We start from the raw sequence: 14,520 nt of genomic DNA on the forward strand, positions 1-14,520 counted from the left end.
TTCCACTTTTACATTCCTAAAGCCTCACACACACACACACACACACACACACTGAGGCAGTGAGGATCGCTCATACACGATTGTAGGCCGATTACTCCAGTGTAATGAATATACACGTCATGACCACCTGATTCTCCTGACGAAGACCAGAAAATTCCGCGTCGGTGCTTGTGACGGCGCAACTGTTGTTGAATGGTGTTCAGAAAATGACTCATTTTTTCCACATGAGCAAATCTGAAGAGCAATCACAATGATTCACGCCGATAAATGTGCAGTTTGTACACCCTAAGGGCCGAATAAAGAGAACAAACTGATTTCATCAGTAGCAGTGAGACATTTTTACAGATGCTCTTTGATGAGTTTTAATTTGAACTAATTTAAATAAATAAATTTCAGAGAGGGGTCAAATTGTACATTTAAAAAAAATTGTTATGGGAAAAAAAAAAGTTCAATAATATTTATTTAATAGAAACACAGACAGAAAGTGTTTATCAACAACAACCCGGACACAAAAACTGTTTTCGTTTCACTGCCTCACACATCGAGATTATCCAGAGATTTTACATTCTTTTGGTACGACGGCAAATCAGACTTTGATTTCTGTTTCAATTTGACTATAGTTGAAGTGTCTCTGTACAACCGCAGTATATGCTACGTTTAAAAGATCATAGGTGGCACAACACAAACATGAACATAATAATGAAGACGCAGTGTCTCCGACTGAATAAACATCATATCTTGATTTGTAAAAATTGTAAATTCTGGACAACAGAGTATTAAAACAAACTATTTTCAAAGTTATATTAAAGTTAGAGGGTTGTTTTTTTTTTTTTAAAGCACTAAACTTTAGTGACTAAAGCTTCCACTAGATTTTTGGAGTGTGCTTGTGGATATTGTGCTCATTTATCCACAAGGGCGTTAGTAAAGTCAGGTGGTCATAAAGATTAAGGTTGGTGCTCTATAGCAGGCCATTCAAGATCTTTCACGCCAACGTTTAATAGAATAGGTTTGGATCTCCTAGTTTGAGTGAAGAGAATATTTGATGCAACCTTATCCGAAAACTTACTCTACAATCGAGGGCTTTCAACTTTCAACAGTTTGGGGAAGAGCCACGTCTGACTGAAAAAAAAGAAAAAAAAAAGAAACTTTTGTCCATTTCGTGTATTTTTAAAAGCAAGTTGAACGTTAAATTCAGAACGATGAATGCATTAGAAAAAAAACGAACCGAGCTTGTGAGAAGCTTCTCTTCTCCTTTACTCTAAAAGCTCATCATGATAACAAGGAAACCACAAATCCCTGCATCATGAAGAGCCAAAATAAAACTTCTATTAACAGAAAAAAAAAAAAAAAAGTGGTGCAAATAGTTGCAACATTACACTGAACATTGAGCATAGATGCAGTTAGGAAAATCACCGACACTGGACAAAAACATTCCACGCAACAGTATGGAGACGAGATTTCAGCCGCACTGCAGAGAAAGTTCCACCACTACTGCAGAGTACAGCGAAGACTCCCACAGACTTTTTTGTCTGTCTCTCCTTCGCCCCAGATGCACCTCAGCTTCCTTGAAGGAAATGTTCAGGTCAGTGTGGAAAAATGCCTGGCATGCCTTCTAACCGGTCTTTAATATATGATTGATGGACAACATTGTGGTGGAAACTTGAGTAAAAGTAGAGATACAGTAGGTGAAATATTGCTCCAGTAAAAGTGCTCCTTTTAAACTTTCTCTTGAGTACTGTGACGTCACTCCAGGGTTTGTCAGTTCTTCAGTCAGAAACCACAACCACCAACGTCTCGGGGCGATGGGTGAGCACTCCTGAGTCCCAACCAGGTTTATTGACCTTGACATGATATAATAATGGATGTGAGCGTACAAATGAGCGGTAAAAATAAACAATTGGCAAGATGCCGAGCAGCAACCAAAGGATTAATACAGACTGCGGGCTCAACACTGATTCGATGGCTTGCTGCGTACTTGACCAGTTTTTATCCACTCGTTTAAAAAAAAAAAAAAAAAAAAAAAAAAAAAAAAAAAAAAAAAAAAGAACGACTGATTTCCTGAAATGTAGTCGAGTAAAAAGTAAGATATTTGACTTTGAAATGTGTAAAGCAGCGGTCCCCAACCTTTTTTGCACCACGAACCAGTTTAATGTCAGCCACTATTTTTATTTTGTTGATGAATACAACAAAATAAAATGATACGAGCATAAAAACTGATATTTTCTAAATATAATAATAAACGTGAATCCACAGTGTTGTTTTTTGTTCATGTTGCTCGCTTGGGAGTTTGAATTTAGCAGTAATGCATTATGTGTTAGCGGCCGGAGCAGCTTTAAGAAGGTAGCGGATGTTGGAAAGACATGTGACCGAGGCAAACATCATGACATACATCAAGAGTGAGTTATAGACAGATGTGGTGAATTTTGCAAAATAAAACATCGTTCAGAACCAGATAATAAATAAAACAGAAATAATGTAAAATTATGTATTCTTTCTGTGCGGCCCGGTACCAATTGACCCACGGCCCAGGAGTTGGGGACCACTAGTGCAAACTACGGATTCGTGAAAAACTACTTCATTAGAGTAACAAATTTTATTTACTTTGTTACTGTCTACCACCGCCCATGACCCTGTCGCTGGTTCACCTCTGTTCCTTCCTTGTAACAATTTTGATAGATACTGAGCACTGCAGACCAGGAACATCTCACACGATAAGACTCAGTCGTCTTATCGTCGCAATTTGTCGAACTCGAGCAAATCCTTACGCTTGCCCATTTTTTTCGCTCAACTTTGAGAACAAAATGTTCACTTGCTGCCTAATAAATACACCACCCACTAACAGGTGCCATGATGAAGAGATAATCAGTGATATCTACTGCTCATAATGTTATAATATCAATGTTAGGCCTGATCGGTGTACATACTGAATGAAATCTTTTTCTGCGAGAGAAACAATACAACTGACTCATACACCAGCTTCTAAAACAACGTCTCCGTCAGATCACTATAAATAAAAAAACTTGCTCAGTCACATGATTTGATTAAACCACAGATTTGCACACATTTGTACTGTGTTCCTTGACTGAACGGGTTGAATTACGGCCGGTTAATTCGTGTAGAAGCAGCAGCAACATGACCGCAATCGATGACGTAATCAAAGTGCATTCTTTATGCACATCGAGAGAATTAAAAGCACGTGGAAAAACGTTGCCAAAACTTTCCCATCCTACTGGTTTCATACACAGACCTCCATTTCTCATTAAACCTTTGGCAACATGATCGTCGTGTCTACATTTAAAAAAAATCTGAATTTACACTTAAATATATCTACAAATTCAGAAAATCCAGGGGGGGAAAAAACGCATCGGAATTTTCAGTGGGTTTAAAGGTGACCAAAGCTTTTGGAATTCCAATGATGGGGGAACATGTTCAGTTCAAATGTTCATACTCAATAACCTTAATAGTACACACATACTCCATACTCTTGTGGACAATATCACATGGTTCAATACTGACAATATTTTCCTGTAGGTTTTACATGGCCGGGATGCACAATTTTAATATTTAAGAACGCGACGCTCCGAACGACAACCCGACAGTCTCACGAATACAGTTCTAAGCAGGAATATTTCAGCCATTTATCCAAAAAGATCGAAGAAATCTCAGATTTATCAAACTATTATTATTAGCAGGAGACCCACCTTTGTCTAAGGGTTTGCACTCTTTACTCCCCATTGTCTCTTAGCGAAGTAAACACAATTCCTTCAAAATCATCACCATGAAGCCACATGGGTTGCGGCTTTGTCTTTATGTTGACCTTGCGTGCGTTCAGGCGCAGTCATGTTATTTCGAGCGCAAGAAAACAGAGGAAAACAGACGCTTGCGCTCGTTGGTAATGTCGTTTGTGAAAACGACCTTACTGCGACAGACATGAAGATCGGTCTGCTTGCTAGCACTACCTCACCTAGTATAAAAATTCTAAACTGGTCAGACCAGCCTGAAAATGCAAAGCTGTGAGGCTGAGAGAACGAAACCTAGCAGAGTTCATTCATACTTTAGGAAAGAGCTCGGGGAAGCTTTTAATAAACACGGAGTGAAAATTAAGGTTGTGCTTTTTTTTTTTTTTTTTTTATCAAGACCGCATGCTGTGATATTCTTTTCCTTTGGACCTTTCTAAGCAGATTACGTTTCTTAATTTCCTGTGCGTGCACGTATATGTAAGGAAGGGGACAAAGAGCACGAACCATCGACTGAGCCGTGTCATGTGAGGGGTCAGAGTACACGCCCACACATTCTGACGTGCGCACACACGGTCAGCGTTTTTGCATTCGTGCGTTGGATTTTAGGTCTTAGGTTACTGTGCCCCTTTGCTTTACGCGTGACATTCGGAGTCGAAAACCGATCAGATTAACAAGCAGCCTCGAACACAAACACACACGCATCCCAAAATAAGCATTACTTACCTCGGAAGGATTTATGCACAGCAGCAGTTTGCATGAAGGACTTTTGATACAATCTAGATAGAGATATACTTTATTTAAAAGATGTGGTCTGAAAGAGCATGTCTGAACACACGCTGGCTTTGAAATGTAGCAGCAGGCATCACACACCTCCAGCTAAACCACACCCAGTTTAAGAACGTCTGCTTCGAGGCTGCTCACAGAAATAGGAAAGGGTTATATAAGGAACTGAAAGCGAGACAATGTGTCTGATCAGTCTGATGGGCTTCAAACAGATCCATTTACAACATGTAGACAAACGTATTAGGACACCTGAATTATGCGCCAAATGTGGTTCTTCCCCAAACTATTATCACAAATTTGGCACACAATTGTCTTTGGATGCGGTAACGTTTAATCTCCCTTCACCTGATTTAGGGAAGCTAAGTGGTTAAGGATCTGGGCTCAGGATAAAAAAAAAAAAAAAAAAACAGGGTTCAAAGCCCAGAACCACCAAGCTGCCACTCTTGAGCAATGAACTTAAACACTCTGTCCTCAAGGGGCACTCTATCATGACTGACCCTGCGCTCTGACCCCGGCTAAGCCTCCGATGCCTGGAGAGAACGCTGAAGCAGATGAAGCCTCGTTCATACACCACCAACAGCTTTATGGATGCACCAGAAATGTTGGATGTTTACAAGAAAAAGACGGCAAACTTTTTTTTTTTTTTATGTGGTAAAAACGGGCTTCCATACAACACGGATCACGCTGCGATTGAAAAATAGAGGAACGGGGAGAAAACAGCGAGGGGTGAAGAGAAGATTTAAGCCGAAGAAAATAACATAGCAAAGCAAATAGCAAGCTTACGTTCATGTTCACAAACTTTTGTCCGTGTTTTATCTCTGTCTGTCTAATACCATGCCAGTATCAGTGCCTATTTCCATGGTAAGTTCAAGGTGGTATGATGAGATGTTTACTGTATTTTAGTTTAGACGAGAGCAGATTTCTGTGGTTATATAAAGTCCTCCAGTTTAAGTATTTTGGGATTTTCTTTGGTGGCATTCTGAGCAGAAAAGCTGTATTTTTTTGCATTACAGTCCATTAATATGTGTTTTATGGTCGTGTTTGTTTTACAGTGATGACACAGGGTTCTTCTTCGTTTAGCAGGAAAAGCGTGGGAGAGCCTGGATTGTCCAATACTACACCTTGTATATATATGGTCTGGTCATGTCTGAATTCCAAATGGAAGTTGAGGAATTGTCTTTGGTTTATAGTCTGGTTGATTTGTCCTTCTGTCTGTCTACTCATTTTTGTGGTAATTGCTACTGACATACACGGACTTTCACACAAAAAAAATAACCTATCTACAATTTGCATAAACCCTGAGAAGAGGAAGTAATTGAATTTGCAGTTCCCTATAAAGCTGGACAAAATAACAATTTTATTTAGATTAATATTGAGATATGATGACAATAAGCTTTTAAGAGACTAACTGGAGTCGGCTGATTTAGATTCCCACTATTCCCCTGCTGTATAAAAAAAAATGTGACAAGTCACCACTCACTGTTTGACAAATGTTATGCAATGTGATCATTTCCCTGGATGTTTCTCAGCAAAACGCAGAAAGTCATGCAGATACAGGTCAAAACATCAGAACAATGTAGAAAGAATACGACCTCAGAGACAATGGTTGTGTCCGACTGTTTGGAGTATTTCAAGTGCTGATCTCCTGGAATTTTCACACACACGTCCATCTTCAGCATTTACCCAGAATAGCGTGAAAAACAAACAAAAACATCTACAGAGCAGCACTTCGCCAAGAAGAAAAGCTTCAGTTTGTACAAATGCCCTAAACCTTGAATCAATCGTTACAACCGCGATGCGCAGAAAAGCAACGAAATGCAGATCACCGCATGATCGGGAATTTATGGGGAACAGAGAACACGCACTATGGGACCTTGTGTTCAGTGTCCTGAGAACTTTCTTTTCTGCTACTGTTATAAAGAGTTTCCATTCTGCATGAAGCCCGTCACATGACTGGATTAACATCCAGGTGCACATCCAGAAATGTCTTCAAGTTAGGGCTGGGCGATATGGCCTTAAAAAAAAAGAATCCCCGATTTTTTCACAAAAAATCCGATTTGCGATTTAAATCGATTTTTCCCCCTGCTTAAAATCAACCTGCATATGACAAAGCAAATGTAAAAAAAAAAAAAAAGGTTTAAACTTTATTAAATGGGTTTAAAGTGCAATCAGAAACAACAAGCCATTGTAAATTGTGAAAATAGAACGTAACATAACATAAAATGAGCAAACCTACAAAGAAAAATGTTTTATGAGTGTTTAAATGTGGAACATGATTGAAAATGCACCTGAGGTTTTGAGTGATTTTGCCTTTACTTTTCTCCAAATTTAACAATAAATTTCAAGTAATAGAAAGGGACACTGTAAATTAGAAGTATTTGAAAGATTGAGCAAACCTATAAAGAAAAATGTTTTGTGAGTGTTTGAAAGTGGAACATGGTTAAAAATGCAGTGATGCTTGGAGTGAATTTGCCTTTACTTTTCTTAAAAACTCCACAGTAAAATGAGTTGAAATTTAAAATAAAAATATAATAGACAGCGAGATTCCAAATAAGAATTATTTGAAAGATTGAGCAAACCTCAAAAATAATCATAAAAAAATGTTTTATGAGTGTTTGATTGTGGTGATTCAAATGCTCCGATTGTTCTGTTTCTTAAAGGAAACGCCGTTCTGAAGCGTCTTTACAGGTATTTTGACCGCTCCCACCACCCATACCGGAAGTGTACGATTAGACACGCAACACTAAACAAAGTGCGGCTGCTTAACCGTGTATTTTCAACATGCGGCTGCTTAACCGCAGTCTTGTGCTGCCGCAGTCTTGTGCATGTCGTAGGGCCCTACATCTCTTCCAATCGACAGCATGCCTCTGTTGGAGGTGCTGCAGTAAATTGATGCTACTGCTACCTTTGCTTGCTCGCTGCCATGTTGTTTGTGTATCTCTATGGCAAACGCGGGGAGGGGGGGGGGTGGAGTTTTGAGTTCGTTCGAAACTACGGGAGCCCAGAGGGGAGCATCGGCGGACATTAAAGAGAAAACCGATTTTTATTAAAACATATCGATGTAAACTACACATTCGAGTTAATCGATAAAATCGATTTATCGCCCAGCCCTACTTCAAGTTTTCCATTATTCATTCATTCATTTTCTCCCGCTTATCCGTAATTCGGGTCGCGGGGGCAGCAGTCTAAGCAGGCACCCGCCTTGGACTGCTGCCCAATCCACACAGCACCGTCCCTTACGGTCCCTCCTGCAGGTGGTGAGCCCACGGGAAGGCGGCCCCACGTCACTCCGACGTCACGGACCTTGATATTTCCCTCGTAAGGGACCCCCGGAGCATAGAGGGTTAAGGGCCTTGCTCAAGGGCCCCAAGAGTGGCAGCTTCCATTATATTCCATTATGTTCCATTATATTTCATATTATTTCTGATCGGGAATCACTCGTTCTTTACCAATTCAACATCAGACTTAAGGATGCAGAAAAACACCCACAGCTCTACACTGCATTTTCTCAGTAAATACACTCCCATTCACAGGATTCACTGGATACACACTCAAGAGTAGTCTAAGTGTGTAAGTATGTGTTTTAAGACAGCTGGAGACCCCTTTAAGGTTTGGTAATGTTGAGCGATCTCTCACACTCTAAAGAAGTTCAGGTGGAGCAACACATGACCCCCTATCATATGAGAGCTGAATATGTTTTTCCTTCAACGTATCGTCCTTGAAATGTATCACGTCTGGATTTAGCATTGTGTATTTACTTAATCAAATGCAACAGGAGCGACAGACAAACAGATAGATCTCTATCTATATGTTTTGTTTTTTGTTTTTCCTAGAGCAGGTTTGCTTGGTGGTAACCAATGATATCCAAAGAGATGCTGGAGCTCCTCAAGTCACTGCATAGGTTTTCTTATACACACTTACTCTTCCAATGTGCATATAGTGGTGCGAAAGACAAAAAACATCTAGCAGAAACACCCAGTTGATAGAAATGTGAGGCAATTAACCAGACTAGTTCAAACAGACTGAAGGCTATAGTAGCATTTACAGCATTTGGCAGCGTAACCCAGAACTACTCAAATTTCTCTTTTAAGATAACAGAGCCACTTGAAGGTTAAGGGCCTTAATCAAAAGAGCCTCAGATCAGAAATCCAGCATCTTAACCACAGATTTACCAACGTGGTGAGCAGAAAAAAATGTTAGAACAAATAACATGCTAAACATTGAAGTGGATGAGCTACGACAGCAGAAGACTCGTGTCAAGTACCACTCCAACGAGTCAACAGATGTCTACTGTGGGTGGACACAAGTGCCACACAACTGGATCAATGAAGATTGCAAAGGTTTTTCTCTAGTTAATCCTACTAGTTAATAACCACACGTCTAGCCGGTATTCACCACAGCCAGATTCACCGTGAATATGGAATTTTGTAAAAAATAAAAACTTTGGATATCAATCAAAGACTGCTGATTGGTCAGCTTTGAAAACAAGGCGGGGTCTGGATGCTGATATGGCGCATTGCCCCGATTCCCCTATAGATGTTATAAGGAAATGCTTTTCCAGTGGAAATGCTAAATGTTTAGAGCCACTAATCAAAGGCAACAGCTTTGGCAGTCGTTTTTCTCCTTTCCGCACACACATCAAAGCAGAAAGAGCTCGCTGATCTGCTGAAGACCTGCGCCAGCCGGCAACGAGCGCCGTACCAGAGGAGGCTGATTGAGCCGTAATAAAAATCAGTGGGATTTCTGCATTATCCAACCCATGTGCCGAGTACATATCTGTGCTACAGTACATCTCTGTCAGGAGTGTGGGGCAGAGCACGGCAGCATTTCCAGTCTACTGCAACTGCAAATTATAATCATGCTTTTAAACCTACGAGACTGTGGAATTGTAATATGGGTATAATAATTGCTCAGGAGAACCGGTGGCTTTTGGTAAGGCATATATTAGGGGTGTAACCATAGACGTATCCGTACCAAAACTTTTTGCTACAGGGATTTTGGTTCGTTACATGTGTACCGAATACAATCCTTTTACGTGCTCAAAATAGTTAAAATCCGATTTCCCTCAGGAATGTATTAAGTTTGTTTAGTCTCCGCCTTGGACTTTAAATGCAATTTTTTTATTATCATTATACACAAAAATGCCAGAGGTATAAAAGAAACTATAGTTAGTGCAGTGTCACTGCGGCTTCTCGCTCCGTACCGAAAATAAGAATTGTTTTGCGCATGGATGAAAACGCTAAATAATACAGAGTGCTCTCATTAGCCGCTAATCCTGAAGTGGCTAATGCTAGTGCTATAGATACTTTAACGTTTTTGTGTCCCGCTTCACGAATTTCTCTTCAAGGAGAACATCCTGACAATTTCACATTTCAAAGGAGTGAATAAATGAAGAAGGAAGGAATGAAGAGGTTTGTTAAAGTACATTTAAATAAGAATATTTAAGTTGATCAGATATTTAGAAAACTAAATATCATGTAAAACACACATCTATTTTACCCAAATAGGGTCTAACAAATGTAAACTATTTATTTTTCCATTTAATCAAATGTAATTTGTGTCAATTTAATTGATCATTCAATTGTATCAATATAATTAAGTGAATTAAATTCATTTATATTCATTTAAAATTACTTTTATAAAATATCAAATATTGAATATATTATTTAACCGAGCAGCCATTTTATTTTCAATTGTGTTAAAAATTTTAACTATTCAAATGTTGATGATGACAAATAATAACAACTATAAACTGCGTTGACAAAAAAAAAAAAAAACGTAAAAAAAAATACCGTTATTAGAATTGCTATAAAATCGGTAACAGTGTGAGACACATTCAAGTTGTGTTTTACTTCATAATGATACTTCATGTTACCACTTTGCCTAGTGCACAGTCATGTCATGTTAATCTGACCACAGCGGGCAAATTATATTGCTTAAAAAATTATTGGAAGTCTGTGCGAATGTGTACTTACATAAATACATGTAACTGGCTGCATGATAATATAGTTATCAGCTTTGCCTCAATACTTTTGTCCCCGTCTAAATACTTTGTTCAGTCCACTTACATAGTTTTCATGCCTGGTGATGAATGCTGGCATGATGGATACTTCTAATAATTATAGCTATGACTTTTTCCAACCCCCACTGCTATAATATAAATCTAAACCCAAGAACCCAAACCTTAATCCATGCTGCAATTACAAAACGCTTCACCCCAAACCTGGAAATTAAACAGCTGTGCAACATGTCCCATGTAACCTGCCAAGTATGTTACTAACAGGGCACTAGGACAGGATTTGAAGGTCAGTTGGGACAAAGCCAATGACTCAATCCAGTGACCTGTTCTTCCTAAAAATGCATGTCACATGATGATTAATGACATAGCAGTACGTAGTTCATCCCAAAATCTGGACCCCCCCCTTTACACACAGCATTTAAACTGTTAAATCAATCATCTCTACATCTCCTAAGCCACATTACGGCTGCAGCGATGTTTCATTGCAGTAGAGAACATCACTACACAGCCAATCCCCACACTCTCCAAGCAACTGGACACCGGTCTAAAGTCCCTGAGGAGCTCGAGCTGTTATCCAGCACCGGCCCAATCCGTGAATATGCATCAGGGGTGGGCGTTATAGCGCTCGTTTATAACGATATCGTTTGAGCCTTTGTAATGCTGATATTGTCGCAGGCTGACTGGGAATTTCCTGAGTGTTCTCACGGGTCCCACATAAATGTTGTTCGGAAAGCAAAGCGGGAATAAAAAAAAAGGCATATTGCATAACCGGTTTGTACGGTTACGCATGGAATCGATTCATCTGAAAATTTTCCCAAACCTCTCGCAAGCAAGGGTTCAAAAGAAAGCTTTCATTGCACATCCTGTGATACTGAGATCTATTGTAGAATAGACGGTCGTCTAAACCTGGCTTCCCCCCCCCCCCCAAACATCTCCATTGCGTCCTCGGAGCAGAAATGTTTGAGCTGTGTTAACTGATCGACGTTCAAGATCTCTCTCTCTCTCAGGATCCCAGCACTCGGGTTTACCAGAATCAATGTACGCTCCATCAACTTTCCAGCATGGGGAACAATCAGAAGGGACTCGTGTGTGACTCATCAGATCGATCTGACATCTTCGCTGAAAGTGGAGACATCTCAGTCAATACGTTAGATACGAGAGACCGGTTCCTTTCAAAGTTCTTCATATTGGGATATTCATTTCTACACTATGAATTAGGGGGTTTTAACACACCCAAGGATGGAGGTTCGTTCAACATTCTCGTTTCCTTCCCAATCTAGATGGTTTTAGAGAAACCTGGATGGAGGAAATAGACTTTAAAAAGACATGAGCTGATGGTTTCTTCAGCTGACATTTGTGTGAGAAGGAGGAAACCGATACTCACTGCTGACTTTCATGTTCCCGAAGGCTGAAGGCTGCGGCACGGCGGGTTTACAGCTTTCAGCAAACGACGTGGTTCTGGGTCGACCAGACATCTTTTAGCCAAAATCTTTCCCTCTTTTCCTTGGGCGTCTTTCTTAATAATGGTTCTTGAGCAGAAAAAAAAAAACTGCGCCTCGTCCTCTTTAACGCTTCTGTGCTGATCAGCTAAATTCCTCCTCCGGCTGGCGGTAGAGACCAGGGCGGTTCTTAATACTCCAAAACCTCGATTTATTTCAATTTATATCATTTATATAATCAATAAATAAGTAAAACAGTCCGACACTAACACGGGACGTAGCCGAATTCACAGTAACTAAGACTGATGGGAAAAAAACGGTCCGTTTAGACTTAGCGAGTTAGCTAGCAAGAGGTAAGAAACTATACAAGAACAAAAATGACCGGTTTCGTAAAATTAACAGTTAAAAATGATGGAAAAAAATGAGCAAAAATCTTCTTAAGGCGTTTTCTTTTCCACTTGAAATAGGCTGAGGTAGCTAACTATGTTCTCCGAATGAAGCTAGCTAGCTTTGCTAAAACCGACAGGATCCACGCTCCATCCACTGGCCATGGCGGCTGTGCCTGGTTCAGCTGTGCCCAACGTATAAAACGCAGGAAAGGAAAAAAACAGTCAGGGGATAAAAACCGTGAGGAACCGAATCCCGATTTCCACCATCCATAAACCCTGAAATGATTGTCAGTTGATGGCTGAGAAGCTCTGTTAGGGATCTTCACACTGAAGAAGGCCAGCTAGTGTAGAGAGAGAAAAAAAAATGCTCTGCGCTGAATCCTGCCTTTCCTTTCCGTCCCTCTCTCTTTTCTCCTCCTGCTCTTCTCTGCTCTGCGCCGGGACCCGGACTGAAATTACGCTTCTTCCGCGGCCTGCGTCAAACAGCCGGTTTTTCCGCACCGCGGTTGGTGCGCGCGCGCGTTACGCAAAAAAACAAGTAACAGGGAAACGCGTTCGGGAATCGGGGCGTTGTGCACGCGCGGCTTCGGCGCGGACCAATCGGAAAAGAGGAGCGTGTGAGGGGTGGGCGTGGCCAACCGCCAAACCCCCCCCCCCCCCCCCCCCAGCTCTCGCTTAACGCGACCCCTGGCGTCGAAAAGGAGCACAGCGCGAGAAGTGGCGTTGCGGCAAAGCTCGCGCATGCTGGGATGTGCAGTATACTATAACATACACCGAGCAGGAAAACCATTATGACCACCTACCTAATATTGTGTTGCTCACCATTTTGCTACCAAAACATGTCCTGAGCATTACCAGCATTCACTTCTTCAGCAAATTGAGCTACTGTAACTATTCGGATCATCATCAGGCCGGCCTTCACTCCCCACATGCATAAGTAAGCCTACATGACCCTGTTTACCACTGTTCCTTCCTTGGAGTACTTCTGATAGATACTGACCACTGCAGACCAGGAACATTCCAACAAGAGCTGCAGTTTTGGAGATGCTCTCGCCAAGTCGTCTAGACATCACAATTTGGCAAACGAACTCACAATTCTTACGCTCGCCCATTCTTCCTGCTTCTAACACGTCAAATTTGAGGACAAAATGTTCACTTGCAGCCTAATATACACACCACCCACTAACAGGCACCATGAAGAAGAGATAATCAGTGATATTCACTTCACCGCTCATAATGTTATATCAATGCTATTATAATAATGTTATATCATCATTGCTATTTGCTCGTTTGCACAACATTTTGTTTACATTTTTTGTTACTAGTCACTTTACGTCTCTTACACACCACAGTGTGCAATACACAACAGGTTTACTGGCAGAGCTATTTATGTATTTTGTGTATTTGTATTGTACTGTCTTGTGTTGTCTTTGCACTGTTTGCACCAGGTTGCACACGATGCACTTTATGTTGCGAGGACACTTACTAGTCCTTAACCCTGTGTTTTCTGTTTTCAGTGATTGTTGTTGTATGTAGCACCAGGGTTCAGGAGGTTCATTTCACTGTGTAATGTGTCAGCTATATATGGTTGAAATGACAATAAAAGCTTTTGACTTGATCATAATGCCTAATTAGTGTATGCACAACTTCAAATAAATATATCGAAATTAAATGAAACATCAATATTGAAGAGAAACGCAGTATTCAGCAATATATATATTTTATTTAGCAAGTCTCCTTTCATTGCAGCCACAGCTGCACCGCTCTGCTTACATCATTTCTAGCATCGATATTAACCTCATAAAATGCCTCTCTGATTGGTTAAAAGCAACAGCTTCAAGCAACATGAAGTTTACGCACAAAGAGCCTACAGGCGCTGACCATGAAGGACTTTTGGCAGATAGATACCGTTGACCCCAGCAACATGTGACAGCTGAAGTCTAATGGGATAGAAACTGTCACCGAAAATTACACTCAAGGAGCAGCACACCTGAGAGAAACTCTATGAGACGAGTGTGAATAATTTCATACATATTCATGGACCAAAATGATATTGAAACATAAACACGGTTGCTGAAATGTGAGGGGTGTAATTACTTTTGTGAGATACTATAATTCATTACCTTTTCTGCTGTTGTCTATGCTGATGT

At 40.5% G+C, this 14,520-nt stretch overlaps 1 protein-coding gene across 3 annotated transcripts in view; it reads right to left on the reverse strand.

The window, feature by feature from the left end:
• The window catches only part of gsk3bb (glycogen synthase kinase 3 beta-b), a 33,628-nt gene extending 20,660 nt beyond the window's left edge, over nucleotides 1–12,968 (reverse strand). Inside the window, exon 1 of one of the 3 annotated variants that reach the window (XM_083523138.1) lies at nucleotides 11,927–12,968. In XM_083523138.1, coding sequence (XP_083379264.1) covers nucleotides 11,927–12,017 — 91 coding nt within the window. In that variant the 5' untranslated portion in view covers nucleotides 12,018–12,968. Of the gene's footprint in view, nucleotides 1–3,701; nucleotides 3,953–4,463; nucleotides 4,575–11,926 lie in introns of those variants that run through there. The other 2 variants (XM_083523140.1, XM_083523139.1) reach the window with 2 other exon arrangements.
• Nucleotides 12,969–14,520: the final 1,552 nt, after the last annotated feature.

Source organism: Silurus aristotelis (assembly GCF_946808225.1).
Source record: "Silurus aristotelis genome assembly, chromosome: 20".
Taxonomy (NCBI): Eukaryota; Metazoa; Chordata; class Actinopteri; order Siluriformes; family Siluridae; genus Silurus; species Silurus aristotelis.